Source organism: Schistocerca americana, chromosome 1 (assembly GCF_021461395.2).
Source record: "Schistocerca americana isolate TAMUIC-IGC-003095 chromosome 1, iqSchAmer2.1, whole genome shotgun sequence".
NCBI lineage: Eukaryota > Metazoa > Arthropoda > Insecta > Orthoptera > Acrididae > Schistocerca > Schistocerca americana.
Genome location: NC_060119.1, coordinates 1,169,154,853 through 1,169,179,520, shown reverse-complemented (window position 1 = coordinate 1,169,179,520; position 24,668 = coordinate 1,169,154,853). Strand labels below are relative to the sequence as shown.

General features: G+C 38.8%; 1 protein-coding gene across 3 annotated transcripts in view; it reads left to right on the top strand.

The window, feature by feature from the left end:
- Positions 1-13,679: 13,679 nt before the first annotated feature.
- LOC124619643 (CDGSH iron-sulfur domain-containing protein 2 homolog) overlaps positions 13,680-24,668 on the top strand; it is a 118,425-nt gene continuing 107,436 nt past the window's right edge. The window contains exons 1-2 of one of the 3 annotated variants that reach the window (XM_047146183.1): positions 13,680-13,813; positions 14,696-14,787. In XM_047146183.1, the coding sequence (XP_047002139.1) occupies positions 13,804-13,813; positions 14,696-14,787 (102 nt within the window). In that variant the 5' untranslated portion in view covers positions 13,680-13,803. Of the gene's footprint in view, positions 13,814-14,335; positions 14,599-14,695; positions 14,788-24,668 lie in introns of those variants that run through there. The other 2 variants (XM_047146176.1, XM_047146168.1) reach the window with 2 other exon arrangements.

The following is a 24,668-nucleotide window of genomic DNA, read 5'->3' as shown; positions in this document are numbered from 1 at the left end:
TGATCAACCAACTATATTTATTTTTTTGATAATTTTATTTTTACAACTTAGAACCAAAAATACGGTGGTACATATATCAGTAAGTAAATTGGTGGTAAACGGATGTCCCACTTCCTTTTGTGTGTTCTTATGTGTTGCCATTAAACGTAAAAAATAATGAAGTGTTTTCTGTTTTTAATTTTTATTTTCTTTTACTTTTTTTAAAAATATTTGTTACTGATATTAAAGTTACTTACCACACTGGGTAAACAATGAAACTTGATCATGAAATAAAGGTATGAGCTGATACAGGCCACAATAATGTATATTGCAGAAGCAAATCAATGGTTTCTGACAGTAGTACTGATCCCATGACATAGAGGAACTGATTGTTGTAGCAGTTTTCATACACCTGGTGCAGTGTACTACCACAAGATGACAGACATAGACAGAGGTGGTGAAAAGTTTTCCCAAAAGCTTTGGTGGTAACTATGCTTCCCAAGGACCACAAATGACAATTTTGTGGAAAGCGTACTTCCCAAGCTCCTTCCAGAAACTCCATTGGTGGTAACCATACTTCCCAATAACCATTAAAACACCATTATTTAATGGGATATATACTTCCCACAGTCCTGAAGGCTATATTTCACAACAAACAGAAACTAAATCTGGTGCAGCTGACTGCCACTAGATGCCAGGAGCATACAGAAGTAATAACACATATTCCCTTAAACATTGTAAAGAAATACGTTTACTGGAAAGTATGTGCCCCATGGCCTGTAAAAGGGTTACACTGTTGTTGTTGTTGTTGTGGTCTTCAGTCCTGAGACTGGTTTGATGCAGCTCTCCATGCTACTCTATCCTGTGCAAGCTTCTTCATCTCCCAGTACCTACTGCAACCTACATCCTTCTGAATCTGCTTAGTGTATTCATCTCTTGGTCTCCCTCTACGATTTTTACCCTCCACGGTGCCCTCCAATGCTAAATTTGTGATCCCTCGATGCCTCAAAACATGTCCTACCAACCGATCCCTTCTTCTAGTCAAGTTGTGCCACAAACTTCTCTTCTCACCAATCCTATTCAATACCTCCTCATTAGTTACATGATCTACCCACCTTATCTTCAGCATTCTTCTGTAGCACCACATGTCGAAAGCTTCTATTCTCTTCTTGTCCAAACTAGTTATTGTCCATGTTTCACTTCCATACATGGCTACACTCCATACAAATACTTTCAGAAACGGCTTCCTGACACTTAAATCTATACTCGATGTTAACAAATTTCTCTTCTTCAGAAATGCTTTCCTTGCCATTGCCAGTCTACATTTTATATCCTCTCTACTTCGACCATCATCGGTTATTTTACTCACTAAATAGCAAAACTCCTTTACTACTTTAAGTGTCTCATTTCCTAATCTAATTCCCTCAGCATCACCCGACTTAATTTGACTACATTCCATTATCCTCGTTTTGCTTTTGTTGATGTTCATCTTATATCCTCCTTTCAAGACACTGTCCATTCCGTTCAACTGCTCTTCCAAGTCCTTTGCTGTCTCTGACAGAATTACAATGTCATCGGCGAACCTCAAAGTTTTTATTTCTTCTCCATGAATTTTAATACCTACTCCGAATTTTTCTTTTGTTTCCTTTACTGCTTGCTCAATATACAGATTGAATAACATCGGGGAAAGGCTACAACCCTGTCTCACTCTTTTCCCAACCACTGCCTCCCTTTCATGCCCCTCGACTCTTATAACTGCCATCTGGTTTCTGTACAAATTGTAAATAGCCTTTCGCTCCCTGTATTTTACCCCTGCCACCTTCAGAATTTGAAAGAGAGTATTCCAGTTAACATTGTCAAAAGCTTTCTCTAAGTCTACAAATGCTAGAAACATAGGTTTGCCTTTTCTTAATCTTTCTTCTAAGATAAGTCGTAAGGTCAGTATTGCCTCATGTGTTCCAACATTTCTACGGAATCCAAACTGATCTTCCCCGAGGTCGGTTTCTACCAGTTTTTCCATTCGTCTGTAAAGAATTCGCGTTAGTATTTTGCAGCTGTGACTTATTAAACTAATAGTTCGGTAATTTTCACATCTGTCAACACCTGCTTTCTTTGGGATTGGAATTATTATATTCTTCTTGAAGTCTGAGGGTATTTCGCCTGTCTCATATATCGTGCTCACCAGATGGTAGAGTTTTGTCATGACTGGCTCTCCCGAGGCCATCAGTGGTTCTAATGGAATGTTGTCTACTCCGGGGGCCTTGTTTCGACTCACTAGAATACACATATTGACTACCTATCAAATTGGCGCTGTGGCTAGCACACTGGACTCTCATTTGGGAGGACGACGGTTCAATCCCTCGTCCGGCCGTCCTGATTTAGGTTTTCCGTGATTTCCCTAAATCGCTACAGGAAAATGCCGGGATGATTCCTTTGAAAGGGAACGGCCGACTTCCTTCACCGTCCTTTCCTAATCCGATGAGACCGATGACCTCACTGTCTGGTCTCCTTCCCCAAACAACCCAACCCCAACCCCTATCAAATAAACTCTGCAGTCTTGCATTTGCAATTCAAATACTAGGAAATTCCACCGACTTGAGTACACGAAAAATTGCTTATCGTAGTTATTTTGAATCTGTCATTAGGTATGGCATAATTTTCTGGGGAAGCTCAAGTAGTGTATCTCGAATGCTGAAACTGCAAAAGAAAATTGTCAGGTACATAGGTACTGCATAGCAAACAGTGTCTTGCTGGAAACAACAAATCCTAACTGTTCCTTCATAAACATTTATGAAATTATAATCCTGCTACACAGCAGACAAAAATTATTTGAGGAGAGTCATCTTAACCACACATACAACACAAGAAATAAAAACAATTTTACGTTACCCACACAACAGTTGAAATTATATGCATGGACTCAACAGTATATGGAGATGACAATAGACAACAAGTTCATGGGCGAAAACATGTTTAATATGAAGCCATAAATTTTAAAAACGAGGTTATAGCAGATTCTGTGAGAGAAATTCTGCTATTCAGTGGAAGAATTCATACAGAATGAAATGATAATTTGAGCAAGGGGTAATTAAGTGTTAGATTTTATTGTATGTATATATGACAAAATTGTATTATTATTATTATTATTGTGCTGTTTGTTAACATCAGCTGTTCTATGTTCACAGTGAAATTTTACTACAGTTTTGACGTGGCATCTGTGCCTGAAACAAATGATTTAGATTATGTACGTCATGAGACAAACCACAATTCACAAAAAAAAATCTTTCAGATTTTGGACTAGCTGGCCTACTCACATTATCGGAACCACATCGTTGGAACCTCCATATTTGACGATGACACTACAGATTCACACATTTTAAAACTACTGGCGCTAGTATTTAAGTTATCGATCATCTGGGCGGCTTCTTCAGTATTGCTGCTGCCCAAAGTGTCGATGCTAACGGCGTCGAAGTCGCAACTGGTGGTCCGCATTGCCGTGGCCGCCACTGCCGCTATGCCATCATCGAGGTCTTTGTTACTGTGCTGGCTGCTCCACTTGAACTCAGCATGCTGCTGTGTAGCCTTCTTATTCTTTATTGAAGTTCTGCAGCGTCTTCCCTACACCTGACATTTGCCAGTAGTTCTCATGCATCCAACTGTTGCAAAACCATATGTTTGGCGTCCCCATCGTGCAGTCTATTTGGGACCTGCGTCACAGAATATTGTAAAGCGTTAGAACCACAATTGCAATTCTAAAGGGTCTAGACTCATATCTCAGATCAGAAAACCACAATTGCACTGGTACCTTAATGGTTACTGCTGCTGAGTTGCTCTTCCTAAGCATCAGTTCATACGAGCAAACCAGTCGCCTCTTTACCTGCAGTTACTCGTACTTTAGGTCTTGGGCTATGCACAGCTCTGTTAATAAACGAGTAGCTCGATGTAGTCATAAGGTTGGGCCTTGTAAGTCTCGCTTTCATGCCTTACATCTAAATAATAACGTGAAGCTGTGATCCTGCGGTCAAATAGTCTATCCACTGGCTAGAATTGAGAGTTAATTAGATACACAGAAACACAGAGTAAAATATAAATGGATAATTTAATAAAAAGGGTTCTATTCTAACACTTGTAATTGACGAAGACGACAGAGAATTATGTTGAATACTGTTTATTCAAGAAAGAATATCTCAAATAAATAGGAATTGGTGAATTGGTCTTATGATGTTCAGTCAAAATACAGACAGCAAATACCCTTATCAAATGCAGTAAAGCTACATTGACAGCGTTATGAGAATGGCAGCAAAATCCCTAAACTAAACAACCATCAAAGACTAGCAAAAACTAAGTCCATTTGGCAATCACAACACACGAATTATTCACCAGCTCAAAACAGTTTAGAGTTCTGCATGATGATTGACAAATTGACACACACGATACACAGAATGGTAGTGTACTGGAACTGAAATGAGGGTAGGCAGCCAGTAATTTGGAGCCCGCGCGTCGGAAACGGGCGCACTGGTGTGAGACTGCCAGGGAGTGCACCCTGATGTCATCTATTGGCGAAACCGGGAATTAGCGCTACCTATCAGACAATGTACTAAGCTCTCGGAGTCAAATGTATTCTTTTTCTTGGTAATTATAAGTTATTACTGTATAATTTAATATTGTAAAGCGCTAGTAGTACATTATTATGACTGGTATGAACTCCAGGGTAATAAATATAAATTTTCTTAAATACTAAATGATTTCAGTGAAAAGGTGGTAGGGGAACGCCCCCACTCTTGGTGATACGAGCGTAGCTAGGGGTAGCTGGAGACACAGGGACTGAACAATGGGATGGCCTGGGGAGTCTTGACGTGATCGGACGTGTGTAACTGTGCTCACGCAAAAGTGATTGTGCAACAGCAAAGAGGCGAATATCGTCGCCGTTTGTGGAGTAAAACGCGACGAATGGTTATCGAAGCCGCCTCCATGCCATTGGGGCTGATTGTAGGAGGTCCTGCGTCCAGATTTTATGGCGGATGTGCAGTAGCTTATACGAGTGCTACGGCTCGTAATTCCAGCCGCCATTAAGGGCATCAGGCGTGAAGAGCTGCGTTAGCCACATGCATCTCACCACCAGCACCGACACGTCTACCCAAGGCAAGACTGCTTGCAATTGTTAATTCGAACTTTGTATAAATGTAAAAGGAGAATACCAGTTTTCTTTTATGCAAGTACAGAGGACGGAATATAGTAATGAGTAAAATTACGACGCATGTTGTTCATTGTAAAGTGTAGTAACGTCAAACATAGTATAGTGAAATCAGACTGAGGCCACCATCGCCTCTTTCATTTACAATTCTTTTTGTTGTAGAATACTTTAGCGTATAAGAATGTTGAAAAGAGCATTGGTCACACCAGAATGAGTCGCCTATTTATAGTTACTTAAATTTTTCTGAGTAACCTTTCAAGTAAAGTCACTTAAGTAATTCTATATCAGTTGTCCAAAGAGTAATATCCAAAATCATTACATAAAGTGAAGGATAGAATTTTGTTAACCCAAGTTGCATAAATAGTCTTGGTAGTAATTACCAAGCCAACTCACAGAAATTGAAAGAGTATTTGCTTTGCAGAATCACCTCGAATTATCAGAAATAGTAATATTCAGAATTAAGTTTACATTCAACTCAAGCCGTTTCACTTTGAAACGAGCCAAAAATTGATTTATTCTTTTGCTCCTTCAGAGCTGGCGACCGTAGTTATAAGTATTTTCAGGAGGATTCGACGGTAAGTCTGCTGCTCTCGTCGTGCTGATAGGATTATCCACTGCTGCTAGCAGTGGTGATTGGATACATAAGCTCACTACCAAGTTAAGTTGGTCAGGTAGGCAGTGTTACCATGTGAACTGTAGGGCACTGTAGGCCGTGGATCGAACCCGTTCAATCATCACAGCTCTTTGGGAAATAGTCCGGTTAAGAGTGTGCTAATCATTAGGTAAATACTGGCGAGTATCGGTCAAAATGTACACGCAAGTGAATTTAGCAAGGTTCACGTAGCACATAGTTAATGTGGTGCAATGGCGAGGGTAGGAGTGGAGTAAAAGTGAACTGAGCTTGTGGCAGCTGTGCTGTATTCAAATATTAATAACGTGAATTCACTACTACCTCTTACCATTAGGACTGAGCTATTTACGGTTAAAATACGTAGCAGTAAGCGCAAAGGCGTGACAGCTACAAGTCTGTATTGGTTTTATACATATGGAATTAGGAAGCGGTTCAATCCATCAGTGGAGGGGGTTAAAACAACCGAGTCAGTTGAGAAAATACCCCATTTACTGATGGAAAGATTCGGCGGTTCGGTCGCAGTAGCTCATACTCTGTCTATCCTCAGTTCCTTAATGCAGGTGGAAAAAATTAGTGTCCTACTCTGGAGCAAATTCAGATCTCTCAAATTTAAAAGTCCCTTGAAAAGTATTGTAGCAGCTGTTAACAACCCAGAATCAATCACTTATACAACTGAAATACGTATGTTACCATAGGCAGGTCTGTCTTCGTCCAGCACTCGACATAAAGTGTCCAGAATAGCTCCCCTGAGCTCTTCGCTCGAAAAGTCTGTCTCCACTTGACTCCTATAGTCTTCTGCTTTTCCATTGGCTGGAAGCCATCCACATCAAAAATATATCGTTCTTAAGCTCTACAAACATGATCTGATGCAAGCTGATCACCTCCCAGACAAACTAATATATTACAACAATTTTTAAATACAGAAATGTTATAAATATTCTATCACACTCAGATAATTTATAATAATCATAAATAAAGGTTTGTCCATGAATGAATACGCCATTATTCTTGCACAAGTGCACTCACTATAATGACAACAGATTGTCCTTATATATGTTTTAAATGATTATTTATGCCTTCTTGACAGAACCATCTTTTGCTTCTCTCTTCAGTTGTGTTGTCCGCTAACACATGCAATAGATGAGTTTTAAATTAGCACAGTCTCTTAATAGCACTTGCAATCAATATTTAAATAAAGATAACGACAAATCAGTAAACTGTTCATTAAATAACTACACAAGTATGACAAAACATGAGACACTGATGCTGTATTTATTTGTTATGTAAATGTGGATAATACAATGTTCCAACAAACATTTCCACAATAAAAAAGATATAAATACTTAATTAATCAATAAATAAGATAGAAGCAGGTATGTTGCGCTCAGGGATGATAGCTATAGTGCAACACTGTCATCTGAGACATCGTTTGTTGAAATCGAATGAAGCAATTTAAAGTTGTTAATTCAGAGGTTCATTGATTTAATGTTTATTTGCTCTGAAATATTAACTTCCGTTGTCTTAAAGATGTGAAATGTTGTGTCATTAGATGTGCCTCGTTTTCTTGAGATTGGAGATGTTTTCAGATTCACTTTAATATGTAAATGTGACTTATTGTTGAAGTTCAGAGAGCTGTAACTTAGTCATCTTTAAGATTGTCTGGCATTCAGCCATTTCCTGAAGCATTATCTGTTGCACAAAGGCCATGCAAGTAACAGCTGTCCAAATTCCCAGTGTTGGGATTTACTCGTTTCTGATGATGTTTCTCGCCTCTGCACTTGGCTGGTTGGAAACCAAGTGGCCAAGCTGGCCACAGCAAGCTCTGTGCCCTGGGCCTGCTAGCTTTCAGCTGTGCAACAAATTCGTCTCTCATCAATATCAGCCCTAGGTGGTCAAATAACTCGCACACATAAACGTAATGTTACAGTATGTGAATGGAATGGGAAGAAACTCTAATATGTGATACTAGGCAAGTACCTTCATAATATCATCATCAACATTCTGGCATCCATTACTGGATAAATGGTTCTGTAGACTTTTGCATCATGGTCTTCAGCTACATACATCCACACTTCCTGACAAATAATGTAGTGCCCAGAAGGAACCAACTGCAGGTATGTAAATCATTTGTGTTGCAATTCTCTGTGACAGATAGAATGGCGTTCAGGACACACTAGTATTATTCATGTTTAGTGTTGTTACCTGACATGCATGAGTATATAAGAACAGTATATATGAACAGCCTCAGATGTTTAAGTGATCACCATGACAGACACAAAGATGCCATGTACTCCTATAAGACAGCGTTTTCAGCTCTTCACCGAGTTTGAAAGTGGCCCCAGTGCACTCTATTTGGCCAGCTTGTTGTATCCAGATTTGTGGGGCATTCAGGTGTGGCAGTTGCTAGATGCTGGACTGCATGGGTGTGTGAGGTCAGGAATACTCGTCATTAAGGTTCCATTGATCACTACCATAAATGAGGACCACTACATAGTGCATCAAGCACATTGTAACCCTTCACATCCATGTCTGCCATCCGCGAACAAGCAATGGACTGCTTGTAACGTTTGGCATCATAATGCAACATTGGTCAGAGACTAGCCGCAGCCAGACCAGAGAATTACTGTCCCATTCATAGGCTGTCGTTAACACCACAACACAAATGGCTGCATTTGGAGGGGTGCTGTGACTAGAAAGCGCACTTTGCTGATGAAAGGCATCGCAATGTGTTCAGCCATGAATTACAGTTACACACTCCTGTGGCCAGTGAGACCTTCAGATCTTTCCCTGGCAGAAGATGTGTGTGACCAACTTGGGCGTCAGCTCTGATTCAGAGGCAGTATACACGATATCAACGACCACTTACAATTGCCTCAGGAGAGGGCACAATGGCTTCATGACGCCCTTCCCAACAGAATCAAAGCATGCCTCTAGCCAGTAGGGGTGCAACATCATACTGTTAAGTCGATTCAAACAGTCAAGTTTTTTGTAGATTTGGAATGATTGTGTAATCACTGAAGTTACATCACATACCCTTTCAACCAATGAAGTTTCAGTTTTGCTTCCTCCTCCCCTCCTGCTGTATGCTTCATATTTTTTTGTCAGGTAGTGTACATTCAAGTTTTTAATCCCGTATCTCAATTGGAAGTTTTTGGCTTATCTCCCATTCATTGTAAGGGTAAAAGTTCACCCACCTCCATTTAATTTTCACTTTCGTTGTGACTGAGTGTTAAACATGGTCATCATATATGAATTCCAGACAGGGTGGTAATTAATACTCAATGTTCAGTACTATATAGTCCTGAATTCAAAATAATATTTTCTGCTCCATCCAAGAATGAGATAAACTCCTTCTCTTGCTTGATTAAAATCTATTTTTTCTACGTCATTGGTCATAGGTTTCTGAACATTATGTATATTTGGGAGAACAGATTCGTTATTGCTTGTCTGTCTCTTTTTTGTGATGTATAATGATTGTAGCATTGCTCATTTTAATGATAATGACAATTAAACGGTAATTAATTACTCATTCTTCAGAATTAGTTTGTAGTAACTGCTATCTTTTTTATTGTGTACCTGAAGTAATTTATGCCTGTGAATACTAGCTTTGATGATGGAATCCATTGAACACAGTAAATAAATGAGATACACAAATGTGAACCAAAGTTCTTCATTGTCTAAGCTTTAATGTATAAAAACACTGAGGCACTCCATTAGCCCCAACATTCTTCATACAAAAATTTTGTATGTTGCTCAGCTCTATTTTTGGAGAGAACTTTAATGGGGAAGATACAATATCTGAAAACAAAAATACATTAATGAAGATCAAATAAAAGTAAATGTATGTTTAAGACAAGGTGACAGTTGGACTTCATTTCTCTACAATTGAAGAGTTCATAGTAAGAACAGTCTTTGTCAAAAATCTACATTTTTCTGTGGAGCAACAAAATGTAAATCATTGCATATCATCTTGTCATCAATTATATTTTGGTAATTACGTGGCTTTGTTAAAAGGAGAACGATCTCCATATCAATGTAAAAACGTTTTTTCTAAGTTACATATGATGAATATTTAGCTGGCAACACTGCTATGGAGACACTATGCAATGGAATCTACTATTGTCGCTGATAGTAGACCTTGTTGACATACCTACCTTACCTCCGAGAAAATGGACTCGCCCGTCCCACGTCACTGGCGTGTGTACAATTGAGTGAAACACAGTCACTTGTGATCGAGCGGTCTAACGTAACGGTGCCACTATGTTTTCGAAACAGAAACAACTAAGTTGGACCAAGATTAAATGTGCCAGTGGTCGTGCAGCACGACAGTGTCATCAAGGGCTTCAAGAGGCGCGCAGGGAATCGACATTGCCGTACAGAACAGTGGTACATTGGGTAAAGGCCTTCAAAGAAGGTCAGCAAACTGTGGCAGACATGCATTGGGTAGGTCGTCCTAACATCTCTGAAGGAGAAGTGCATGCTGTTGTCGCATTAGTGGACAGTGATCGACGCCATACGATTTGTGAGCTCGTCCACGATACCGGATTAGCGCATATGACTGTGCTTCGCATCCTGAAGGAACGCCTGGGCATGCGAAAAACTGCATGATAATGGGTTCCGCTTGGCTTTACGGAAATGCAGAAATGGATGCAACGACGCTGTTCAGACGCACTAGGAGCGCTATGAGCGTGAAGGAGAGGCTTTCTTACGCCGCATCATAACATTGGATGAGACATAGGCTCCATTGTACGAGCCAAAACTGAAACGTTAATCCAACGAATGGCGTCATTATGGGTCTCCGCGAAAGTCGAAAGTGCGTCAGAGCCCCAGTATGGTGAAAGTTTTGGTGATTCTCGTATACGACTTTGATGGTGTTATCCTAACGCTTTACATTGCTCCACGGCAGACCGTATATGCACAGTATTGCTGTTCGTTTTTGGAGCGTCACCTTCGACCAGCTTTGCGAAAGAAGCGGTGACACTTTCTGCACAACCTACCCATCGTTTTGCACGACAATGTGAGGGTGCATACAGCGCAAGCTGTGGTAGCTCTGTTCTGTCGATGGGACTGGGAAGTACTGTACCATCCACCATACTCCCCAAACTTAAGTCCTTGTGACTTTGATTTTATTCCGAAGATGAAGGAACCACTTCGTGGCATTCGCTTCAGAACTGTTCCAGAGATTCGACAGGCAGTAGACCGCTGCATTCACACCATCAACAGAATAGGCACTGCTAACGGTATACTATGCCTTTCACATCGCTGGCAGTGGGTTCTACACAAAGCTGGTGACTACTTTGAAGGACAGAAACAGGTGCAAACATGTAACTGTTTTGTATTGGTTGTGAATAAATAGTTGCCACTATTTAAGTGTCTCTGAGCACTATGGGACTTAACATCTGTGGTCATCAGTCCCCTAGAACTTAGAACTACTTAAACCTAACTAACCTAAGCACATCACACACATCCATGCCCGAGGCAGGATTCGAACCTGCGACCGTAGTAGTTGCATGGCTCAAGACTGTAGTGCCACTCGCCCACCTTGGCCAACCCCATTGTGTGCAGCACTGTGTGAAATGTTGTTCTAGTTGTTCAGCTGTTGTCGACTGAAAGCATTGCAATCTTTTTGACCTGGAATCAATGGAGCACACACCAAGCACCTACATACTTTCCTCATGGAAAAATTTACTAACAAGGACAAGGAAACAATGGAAACAGAGCTTACCTGCAGTCATCTTCAATGTGACTGAAGGGAACATTTCTATCAATTTGGTTTACATGTTCCTTGCCCATCAACTCCCCTTTTATTGCGTTTCCCTATTTTCTTGATGTTTCTGTTTTTTAGGTCACTGGATACTGTCTCTTGTATACATTCAGAATCACATAAACTGAACCTTAAGACAACCAAGGACTATACTGAGACATCCCCATCAATTACTAGGAAGGCCCCCAACATGCATTCAGCTTCAATTGTCGCTCACTTTCATCCAAAAATAGATTTTGTAAATTGACAAAGGCCATTTCTCATCAGAAACATCTTTGGCAGAGGTTGCTACTGTGAGACTACCTTTTCTTTAAGCTGCAGTAACACAGGACAGGGGCTTTACCTGCTAAATTTGGTTAAAGGAAATGGTGAGTCCCTAGCATGGATACCAGAAAGCGTTGAAACCATGAAATCAAAGAAGACAAAAATGGTTGCTTTTGTTATGAACTCTGCAATTGTATGTTAGATAAAGTAATACTGATTTGGAACGAAAAGAATGTGACGCAGCATATGAAGGTTGCTGTGTGTGGACGGGTTACTCCTGTAACCAAAATTGCAGATCTGAAGATTTTTGCAATCAAGGCAGATTATAAGTAACATTGCATTGTAATTGTTGTTGCTGTACTGTCTGTAAATCTAGCACATGCAGAACAACAAGACAATATCTTAGAATGGATTCAATCATCTCCGTAGAAAAAATAAAAAATTTTACTAAGAAAAAACGTAATGCAAAAGCAAAGCTCCACATTTCGGCCCCGCTGGCCCAGTCAGGACCAAATGACTGCCATGGCATCTGAGGCCTATTGGTATGGAGGGATGTGGCCTCAGCACACTGCTCTCCTGGTCATTTCAACTTTCTAGACCTTGGAACCGCTACTTCTCATTCATGAGTTCCTCAGTTAGCATCCCCCATCCCAGTGCTACTGTCACAAAAAAAACTCTGGCATTACTGAAAACTGCACCTGGGTCCTACACATAGCAGCCAGACCCAGTGACAACCTTTTTTCTGTATTTTGTTTAACTAATTTAACACTGTGCAACTGCAGAAAACAAAATCAGTGTGTGAGTTCTTGTGCGCATTGTAACACATTCATTTTTCAGTCTTATCTAAAGAAAATTGTGGAAGTACACTTTCTACCTATTTTGCAAATCGGGGTCTACAAATGTGGATCCTCTGTAGCATATATTTGTTTGGTTGTACAGTCTCCTTTTGCTGTGGCACTGAACTAGTCTGATATTTCATACATCTTTAACTATCATTCATTCAGTACCTTTCTGTGCACTGTGTGGTTGCATTTATTGTGCTATATCATGGATAAAACTTTTAGTTAAAGATATTGTAAAATAGAAAAGATTGAAAGTTTAAGTCCAAGGGGGCATTTTGCAGGAAAATGCGTTAGAAAAAATTGTCATAGATGAAGGGATACACATAATGGAAAGAATATATGGAATAACTTCGATTATTTAGGTTCAATGAAAGGTGCATATTACCACTGGAGAAAAGTTTATTACAGTGTTTCGTGGTTGTGAATACCTAGATCGAATTATACATAAATAAACTAGAAGTATCAGAGAGAAGATTCACCAAGAAAATTTTAGATTCAATAAGAATCATAGAAACCGATAAGTTTAGAAGCAATAATGAAATATATCAAAATGTAGGAACAATATGAAAAATAATTGTGATACTGTCTGTATATTTGTACAGAATCAACAAGAATAGGCTAACAAAATAGTATGCCTGGGACAAGTAGTTATAAAAAACGCTAGATCTGAGAAGTTGCAAAAAATTTAGAAATACGTAACAGAAAAGAAGAAGAAGCAGGGGAAAATACGTTTTCAGAAAGAAAACATTAAAATTGAGGTTTCAGGTACAACTATGTGAGAATAGATGTGAATTAGCCTGAAGGAAGAAAAAATAAATTTTATGAAGAGGTGAAAGAAAGCAAGAAATGACAAGAAATTGATCATAAAAAAGGAAGTGAAGTTCAAATAATTGACACACGATTTGGATACTACATTTCCGAAACAATCACCACTGATAAATTATGGCATACATCCAAAGATGGTAACCGAAAAGTTGCACATGTTACTCCGTAAGGAAGAAATATCTTTGGCGGTAAATGCAAGTACTATGCCGTTCTTGTTTGTTGCTTTGTATACTGATAGGCAGATTGCAGGCAAAGTAGAAAGTGCCTCATTCGAAAGTCGTTAGTGTAAGGCCAGTGTACCACAATGCCAGAATGTAAGTAAGCTTATTTGGGAAAAAGAATACAATTACGGCGGAGAAGTCACTGCGCTTTAATGTGAAACAGTTGTCAATGATGTGAAGTTACGGCGTAGGCTGATAAATAACAACGTTGCAGATTTTAGGCGCGGGATAACTTCGAGAATACGAAGGATTTCGCGGGTTGGACGAGTGTTTATTTTTGGAACTCGTTAGCGAATCAGAACTTGGCTTTATATAAACATCGTTGAAGTTCTCCATCGACTAATTACTTCAGAAGTAATAAGAAAATTGTAATAACGATTCAGCTCAAAATTATTTGGGTGGCAATTGATCTGATTAAAAGGCCTCTCCCCAACCACTAATTTTGTTTAAGGATTTCTGCACTTCAAAAAGTGTTTTCTCATGTAAGACAAAAGTATTCTTAATTTGAAAGAAATTAAAATGTTTGCGGTGCAATATTTCTAGTAGTAACAAATATTTATATTCAGTATCGCCATCGCGTCAGGAAGTTTTAATCATCGAAATTTGTTATCCGGTTGTTGGCAGTATGGAACGCACGGTGATAAAAGTAGTTCAACGAAAATAAGTGCGGTTGTAATTGGGCTGGTTTTGTCATGTTCCATTAAACTTTAAAATATTCTATCACCCACCCAATAAGTAATCTGTTGACAGTGTGTCATTTGTTCGTGATTGTAAGGTGATAATGGAGCCAGTTTCTAATTTCGTCAAGGAATCCGTACCGACTTATTTATCTAATTTGCCAATTCCCAAAACGTTTGAGGGCTGGTCCAAATTGGAAGGTGCTCGTAAAAAGAACATATAAATTGTTCAGGGTTAAGCTTAATATATGCTTGTTTTACTGCAAAGCCTGTAAATGTACACCATTGTGTTTTGCAGTTCGCGATTGGACAACTCTAATCCCTCTTGGTGCGTCGATAGCAGCAGTAACGTTCCTAACCTACAAGGCTTTCGGGCCAGGCTCGAAGAAGGTAAGCACATTGGTGTCAAATTTTTTAAATGCTACATGAAAAGAATCCCACAAGAATGTTACGAATCCGGAATTTTGTGTTGCTATCTATTGTCAGTATAAGGATTTCACTTGGCAAGTGTGTGTGTGTGTGTGTGTGTGTGTGTGTGTGTGTGTGTGTGTGTGTGTTAGAAATCAAATAAAAGTTGTTATAATTATCCCTATTTTATGAGTTAGTTATGTGAGGTGTCAGTAAGCTTTCTTGTGGGTTTCATTTTTCAAGGACCTTAAAAGTAAACATGTAACAGAACAGCTTTAAATATGTGTTGACAAAGTCCCAGGCAGGAAATTTGAAGACAAGTTCAACGTTTTAATCGAGCGGTTCTAGGCGCTTCAGTTCGGAACCGCACTGTTGCTGCGGTTACAGGTTCAACTCCTGCCTTGGGCATGCATGTGTGTGATGTCCTTAGGTTGGTTAGGTTTAAGTAGTTGTAAGTCTAGGGGACTGATGACCTCAGATGTTAAGTCCCATAGTGCTTAGAGCCATTTGAACCATTAAACATTTTTTGGCAGCCTCTGCTTAGTACTACATTTCATGAGCTCACTATCACTTGTTGCCAGTTATTACTATTAACTGGTATGGTCATAAGTATTTTTTAATGTGTTTGTTTTCGTCTTATGATGTAAGGTTTCTTATTTTTGGACTTGCAATTGATTTTATGGCTTACATTATATTCTACAGAATTAAACTGATATGGGCTTTGATTTTTCCTCTTCACAGAAAGACTTACCATTCCCACAGCATTTTTCTCCTATCCTAGGAGTACATGTGACTGTAATATCAATGAATCACTTTCATATTTCATTTAATATTTGCCTGTAGACAACTGTTCTGTTGTATAGGCATCGTCAGATGGTTATACAAATGATTATACATAAGGTCAGTAGTTATATAGTTACAGATTGTGGTACAAATGATTACACAAAAGTTAACATATACTATATGATTATACAAAAGGTCAGTATGGTTGTCCCGAGATACAGGCCGCCAAAGATGACACTGTGAACACCTATTTGAAGAGGTGAATTTCGGAAAATTTTTGAAATGCTGTGTCTAACAGTTCTAGATATTTTTAGGTTTTTATTTGAAAGATAATTGCTTTGATTCCAATGGTATCCTCTGTTTGGTCTTATCTGTCAGTTCTTTTACTGTTACCTTTTCAATTTTTTTTCTAATTTACAGAATTGTTTTTCAAAAAGTCAGTCCAGAAAAGATGGATTTTTCTGTTTAGTAGTAACATGTAGTACTATATTCTATGTAAAGAAGAGCTTTCACTTTTAAGTTGGACAGGTTTCATTCTTTTTAAAAATCATTTTTTAACTTTCTGGGGTAATGTATGTTTTCACTGAGTTTCCTTACTAATGTCTTTGTTGCAGTTATTTCTTATCACTTTCATTGTTGCAGATATTTCTTACTTTGTTGTAGTTTCTTTGTCATTGTTGTTCGTTGCTGGTTTCTGTATTGTAGTTGTTCAGTGCTAATTTGTTTACTGAAGAGGCTTTTAGAAATCTGAGACCATCCAGTGAGTTTGAAGTTTTCACGAGGAATTAGTCATTTGACACAGTGACAGCATGTTTTGCGAAAAGGATGGTTTGGAATGTCTTCTGACTGGGGCCACAGGAGAGTGAAGTGTGCTGCCTATTTGCATATCCATAAAATAGTGATATCTGACAGACAAAAGACTTTTTTTGGGCTGAGAATAAGTGTTCTCATTTGAAGACCGTTTCAAAGTGAAGATGTTTCCAGTGACAACTTTTTGTGTTTTAAATTTTTTGACAGAATAACAGCAATAGTATCTGAACAAGGTGAAGCCTCCCATGGTGCAGATGATGCCATTTTGCATCAATAGAGAAAGTATTAAATACCCGGAATCATTCAACTACAGAGATTAGTCCTGTTAACAAACCATGGTTAGTGAGTCATAAGCTCTATGCATCAAGAAAGTGCTGAGAAATTGCTAAAGTTATGGATAAATACACTACAGCAACACTGACCACAATCTTCAAAGTAGAAATTCCATCTTCAGAAGAAAATTAACCAAAGCACCCTTACCAGGAATTTTACCCAAATATCAATTCAGATGTTGAATAGTGTTCATCCCACAATGAAAAGGTGCAAGTTTTAACTATTATTCCAGAGACGTTTTCAAAGAAAACAATTTTGAACCACATTCCATCAGTACAAGGTAGACAAGTCAAGAAATGTGAGGTCTGTAAAAGGAGTCTTTGGAAGACTGGATCCCCATTATGGTCATCCTGTAGAAGCAGCTAAAGTCCAAAGTAGTGCAGTCATTTTATCTGGAGGATAAATGGGGCTGTTCTCGCAAGAGTGCCAACAAGACACTATAACAGTAATAGTTGAAGGTCAAAAAGTTGTGAAAGTGAAGAGATACACAACTTGGAGTATTAAAGAAAATTTTGCAAATTATAAGAGCAAACTTAATAATTTTATTAACTACGACCTAAGTAGGTAGTTCCACATCCACCTAGAGATGTCTGTCTGTGTGTATTGTGCGAATTTTGAATTTTTTGTGGTAACTTTGAAGAACTTCCTGGAGCATGTGACATGACACCTTGGTTGGGCATGTTAAGTCAATAGTAGTCTGTGACATAAAGTGAGAGACTTCTTTGCTTCAAGAATATGGTGACTGCCCTGGAAAGGGGGGACTGTCTTTAGACACTTGGCCTGGAAGACAGCAGATAACTCTGCAGAAATTACATATGCGACATGGGAAGAAAATAAATTAAGAAAACTGTTGCCTTTCACAGGTTCATTGATGAACTTGGTAAATGGTCAGTGAAAGCAGTAACACACCAGCATCTGAAGAAATTGCAAAAACACATTGCAGTAGTGAAAGGGTGTGTACAGGCTGTAAAACTGTTTAGTGCTTCGCTGTGATTCTGCTGAGAACTGGTCTGCAATTCTCCTACAAGTAGTACAAAGGGATCATTGGAGTAATGACTAGGTTCCAATTTTTACAGGAGTGACAAATTTTCAAAACAAAAGCACAAGTGTTGCAGTTATAAGTGGTGACACAGGACATGAGTCAGTACACACTTCACTAGCAATGCACAAAATTCAACTGCAAACACGGGCAGAGTAGTTCTTAATTATTCCTGATGGTGCTCCTAGTCATTTTAAAAATTGTTACCAGCTGTTTGAATTAAGTCGCTTGTCAACTTTCTGGATATACAGTGCTACTGCTCATGGGAAGGGGCCTAGTGATGGTGTAAGAGGCCTGCTGAAGCACCATGCTACAAAACATAATCTTTCTAGACCAATTCAGCTGCAATTCAGAATACTGAGGATTTTATGAGAGTCATGAAATCTTGTTGTTGTTGTTGTGGTCTTCAGTCCTGAGACTGGTTTGATGCAGCTCTCCATGCTACTCTATCCTGTGCAAGCTTTTTCATCTCCCAGTACCTACTGCAACCTACATCCTTCTGAATCTGCTTAGTGTATTCGTCTCTTGGTCTCCCTCTACGATTTTTACCCTCCACGCTGCCCTCCAATACTAAATTGGTGATCCCTTGATGCCTCAGAACATGTCCTACCAACCGATCCCTTCTTCTGGTCAAGTTGCGCCACAAACTTCTCTTCTCCCCAATCCTATTCAATACTTCCTCATTAGTTATGTGATCTACCCATCTAATCTTCAGCATTCTTCTGTAGCACCACATTTCGAAAGCTTCTATTCTCTTCTTGTCCAAACTATTTATCGTCCATGTTTCACTTCCATACATGGCTACACTCCATACAAATACTTTCAGAAATGACTTCCTGACACTTAAATCAATACTGGATGTTAACAAATTTCTCTTCTTCAGAAACGCTTTCCTTGCCATTGCCAGTCTACATTTTATATCCTCTCTACTTCGACCATCATCAGTTATTTTGCTCCCCAAATAGCCAAACTCCTTTACTACTTTAAGTGCCTCATTTCCTAATCTAATTCCCTCAGCATCACCCGATTTAATTAGACTACATTCCATTATCCTTGTTTTGCTTTTGTTGATGTTCATCTTATATCCTCCTTTCAAGACACTGTCCATTCCATTCAACTGCTCTTCCAAGTCCTTTGCTGTCTCTGACAGAATTACAATGTCATCGGCGAACCTCAAAGTTTTTATTTCTTCTCCATGAATTTTAATACCTACTCCGAATTTTTCTTTTGTTTCCTTTACTGCATGCTCAATATACAGATTGAACAACATCGGGGATAGGCTACAACCCTGTCTTACTCCCTTCCCAACCACTGCTTCCCTTTCATGTCCCTCGACTCTTATAACTGCCATCTGGTTTTTGTACAAATTGTAAATAGCCTTTCGCTCCCTGTATTTTACCCCTGCCACCTTTAGAATTTGAAAGAGAGTATTCCAGTCAACATTGTCAAAAGCTTTCTCTAAGTCTACAAATGCTAGAAACGTAGGTTTGCCTTTCCTTAATCTTTCTTCTAAGATAAGTCGTAAGGTCAGTATTGCCTCACGTGTTCCAGTGTTTCTACGGAATCCAAACTGATCTTCCCCGAGATTGGCTTCTACTAGTTTTTCCATTCGTCTGTAAAGAATTCGTGTTAGTATTTTGCAGCTGTGACTTATTAAGCTGATAGTTCGGTAATTTTCACATCTGTCAACACCTGCTTTCTTTGGGATTGGAATTATTATATTCTTTTTGAAGTCTGAGGGTATTTCGCCTGTCTCATACATCTTCCTCACTAGATGGTAGAGTTTTGTCAGGACTGGCTCTCCCACGGCCATCAGTAGTTCCAATGGAATATTGTCTACTCCGGGAGCTTTGTTTCGACTCAGGTCTTTCAGTGCTCTGTCAAACTCTTCACGCAGTATCATATCTCCCATTTCATCTTCATCTACATCCTCTTCCATTTCCATAATATTGTCCTCAAGTACATCGCCCTTGTATAGACCCTCTATATACTCCTTCCACCTTTCTGCTTTCCCTTCTTTGCTTAGAACTGGGTTTCCATCTGAGCTCTTGATATTCATACAAGTCGTTCTCTTATCTCCAAAGGTCTCTTTAATTTTCCTGTTGGTGGTATCTATCTTACCCCTAGTGAGATAGGCCTCTACATCCTTACATTTGTCCTCTAGCCATCCCTGCTTAGCCATTTTGCACTTCCTGTCGATCTCATTTTTGAGACGTTTGTATTCCTTTTTGCCTGCTTCACTTACTGCATTTTTATATTTTCTCCTTTCATCAATTAAATTCAATATTTCTTCTGTTACCCAAGGATTTCTACTAGCCCTCGTCTTTTTACCTACTTGATCCTCTGCTGCCTTCACTACTTCATCCCTCAAGGCTACCCATTCTTCTTCTACTGTATTTATTTCCCCCATTCCTGTCAATTGCTCCCTTATGCTCTCCCTGAATCTCTGTACAACCTCTGGTTCTTTTAGTTTATCCAGGTCCCATCTCCTTAAATTCCCACCTTTTTGCAGTTTCTTCAGTTTTAATCTACAGGTCATAACCAATAGATTGTGGTCAGAGCCCACATCTGCCCCTGGAAATGTCTTACAATTTAAAACCTGGTTCCTAAATCTCTGTCTTACCATTATATAATCTATCTGATACCTTTTAGTATCTCCAGGGTTCTTCCATGTATACAACCTTCTTTCATGATTCTTAAACCAGGTGTTAGTTATGATTATGTTGTGCTCCGTGCAAAATTCTACCAGGCGGCTTCCTCTTTCATTTCTGTCCCCCAATCCATATTCACCTACTATGTTTCCTTCTCTCCCTTTTCCTACACTCGAATTCGTCACCCATGACTATTAAATTTTCGTCTCCCTTCCCAATCTGAATAATTTCTTTTATTTCATCATACATTTCTTCAATTTCTTCGTCATCTGCAGAGCTAGTTGGCATATAAACTTGTACTACTGTAGTAGGTGTGGGCTTCGTATCTATCTTGGCCACAATAATGCGTTCACTATGCTGTTTGTAGTAGCTTACCCGCATTCCTATTTTCCTATTCATTATTAAACCTACTCCTGCATTACCCCTATTTGATTTTGTGTTTATAACCCTGTAGTCACCCGACCAGAAGTCTTGTTCCTCCTGCCTGTTTTGAAATCTTACACATTCACAACTCTCATTATTTTGTCTAAAGAGGAATTCGAAGAATTCTGTGATCAGAAAACAAAAAAATGTCCAGACAAACTACTCCTGTGAAAGGAATTCAGAAGACACATTCTTGGACTCAAAGTGATGGGCAAAATCATATTGCATGCACTTTAAAGAGCAAGAAAGGAAATTTTGCCCGTTGGCCAACTCAGAAACAGGATGATGATCAGATTCACAACCTGAGAAGAGGATGTTTGTGGCATGTGTGTATGACTGACTGGTGGATTGCAGGAATTATAGACACCAGTTATGACTTAAATGAAATTGTAGTGAAATGTATGGACCAGCTGCTGTGTAGAGGTTTCCAGCTGAAGGACAGCAAAAATGCCATCAATGGTCACTTCCTGTTCACAATGTTTTGAAGATTGTAAGTGCTCCATTTCCTATTGGTTAAACAGGAAGGCATCACTCTACATCAAACGAAGATACTGAAGCTGTGGAAAACATTTTTAGTTCATTGACTGGCTAATTTCAGTACAAAACAGTGCACAGAAGTTGTATAAAGGACCTTCCACATTTTGGAACCATTTAAAATGCCTAAAAAATGTCTCTTCCTCATCTTTCGAAACTAAAATTATGTTAAATAAGGCTAGGTTTTGATTTTTAGTGGCTTGTTATGTGATAATGTGGTAATAAAACAGGTTTTATGTTTGGCAAAAATTTCAATTGTTTATAAAACCTGTTCAACCTAAAAGTGGAAGCTCCCACTTTCAGGGAATGTAGAACTATATAGTAATAATCAACAGAACAAAAATCAAAATTTTACAGATTGGCATTTTTAGAAAAATTTTTTTTACATAAACTACAAAAACTTCTGAGTGCTGTAGTAAAAGAACTGTGACAGATAAGTTCAAATGAAGGATTTCTTTGTAATCATAAAGCAATTATCTTTCAAATAAAAAAACCCAACAAAATATATAGAACTTTTCCAGAGATACAGCATTTTAATTTTTTTTCCAAAATTCGCGTCTTTGGAGGGCTGTATCCTGGAGCAGAAATTTTTTTGGAGAAAACAAAAAATGTGTTCATTACTTGGTCTTTCATTTTAACATATGCTAAAATCAATACCCTCAGAGACTGTGATGGTAAGGTTTTTCCCTAGCCTGCCTGAATTGATATGGACTGTGCCATTAGTTTCTCAAAATTAAGAATTTCCTGTGATTCTCTATTTTGTGATAAAATTTATAGGCCATGGAAATGTAAGAGTATTCACTGGTCAGCACTGACTTGCGAATCATATGCTGTAGTTCATCCCTTAGATTCATAACACTCAAACCCAACATGTCAACATATACTTAGTTTTATTACTTGTTTCTAACTATTAAGTGCCAACTTCACTTTATGAAAATGAGCCTGGTTAATTTTTGGAATTTATTCATTAATCTAGTTCTGTTTTCAGTTTAGATTTGTTTGTCTTCTGTTGGTAATTTGACAATATGGAAATGTCAGATTGTGCCCATCTGCTTTGACCTGTGACAGCATCAAGATGGTACACCCCTATTTCCAGCATATACAATACGGTGACCATATCACTAAATACACCTGCAAACAAGGGTACAAATGACAGAAAATACTTCACTCCAGCAGTAAAATTAAAGTAATGGGACAGCTGTGGGGATTGGGGGTAGTTTGGTGCGGGGACAAAACAGAACCAAAAAAAAACATGAAATTCTCAAGAATAAACTGACCAAAAATACAGAAAAATCTCTACTGGAATTGAATATTTCATTTGGCATGTAGAGCTCAAAAACATAAAAAGCAGTATTTTGTATTTCAATTGACCTGTATAGTTCAAAGGAAGTAAAGAACCCACAACTGATGAACTATAGGTTAGTGTTCAAAATCTTGTCCGATACAGTCCCCAACAGTCAGTCTTTCCTTCTAATCTGGTATGGTAAGTTTCCCCTGACCTACGGTTCTAGGTGACTTTTCCAAAATCTATCCCTTCTCCTAGATCCTTTTCCTTCCATTTCAACCCTTCTTTCTGAAGGAGCCACTGGCTCCAGAAGCTTGCCAATCGCAGTCTTTTGTGTGTGTTTTCTGCTGCCACTTGGTGAGTAGATTTCTGTCCAGTAAAATAATTTTATCAAGAACTATAGGTTAGGGATTATTAATATTGTTGTCAATCATCAATTTGAGCTGCTTCAGTTTTTAGCTGAACAATAATAGAGGCACAGTCTGCAGATTTAATGAGTCGGGATTAATGAGAATTTGCCAGATTGGATTCGTATTCTCATTTATGTTACAGTAAATGCAATATTCAGTCATACCATTGTATCGCAGGTTATACATGCAACATTTGAGTCACCTAATACTATCAGGAAATAGGTTCAAAGAGTGCAAATGCAAGTTTTTTGCCAATGCAGAAGGTGGAAGTTACTTTGTTGACCACAAGTAATATGTTCCTAGGCATAATATCTCACATTTTCTCAGTAATACAGTGTGACATATACAGTCCTTGCAAACAGCTCCAAATAGTGTTCCATGTTTTACTGCTGACGCCCTGCTTCATCCCACGCTTCGGTGTGGGTGAGCACCTATTTTTCAATGATTGTTCCCCATGTTTTATGTTCTGAGTTTTTTCGTGACACCTGTCTCACTGTTACTGAACGGGCACTGAAGACCTTGCTGTCGTGCGCCCATAAAACCCCTCTACTACTACTACTACTACTACTACTACTACCACCAAATAGTGTTGTGCAGTAAATAAAAATAAATATTTGTGACTGATTACAGAATATCGTTAATAATCCCTAATGTAGAAGTTACTCATTCACAGCCCATGACTTACTGTCTATTAATAATGTAGCAAACATATTTTCAGAATGTAGAGACTGAAATAACAGCTCTCACAGAACCTACAACTATAAACTAATAATTATGAACTTCAGTTACCAAAACCACAAAGTTATAGACTGCTGCAGCAGAGTTTGGTACCCACATGTCAAAGAAAATTACAAAAATACACACATTACACCTTTTACTACAGAGACCAAAAATACATGCAAATGTACTTACCACCCATAGCTGGTTGACAGATCCATGAAATCACACGTGTGCACATACAACATCTAACCAAAATAACCCTTATTGAAACCTGCAGAAATCAGTGCTGCTTACAGCAGTTCCTGGATTGGGAAGCATAGCCTTCTCTGTTTCATGACTTCTAAACACTTCTGAAGCTTCACAAATTTTGCCAAGAGGCACAAACTGAAGAAATTTGATTGTAGATGTCATATTGCTTCCTGTAGCAGCAACCGACTGGCTGCTAAATTTTGTTGTAAGATCATTATGGAAAGGATCGTTGCTACTAGTTGCTGAGTTGCAGATGAGCACAGAGAGAATGTCACAAAACGAGGTTTTGATCATCAAGACCTTTCTTGTAAAAGACAAAGGCCTTGATGAAAGCTCATTTTGTGACAGTCTTTTTGCTGTGCCTGTCTGTGACAGCATACGTTATATGGTGAGTAGCAACCATCCTTTTCGTAATATTTTTACATTCCATCTAGGATTTTCCATTGTTTGATTATGTTGTAAGATTCACAGATAGTAACCCGTGTGTGCACTTGCGCCCCCCCCCCCCCCCCCCCCCCCTTTCACACACACACACACACACACACAACATTGAGAAATACGCAACACTAACTCCAATGCCACACTATCATCACTCACAAACAATTCAGAAACATAAACATCACACA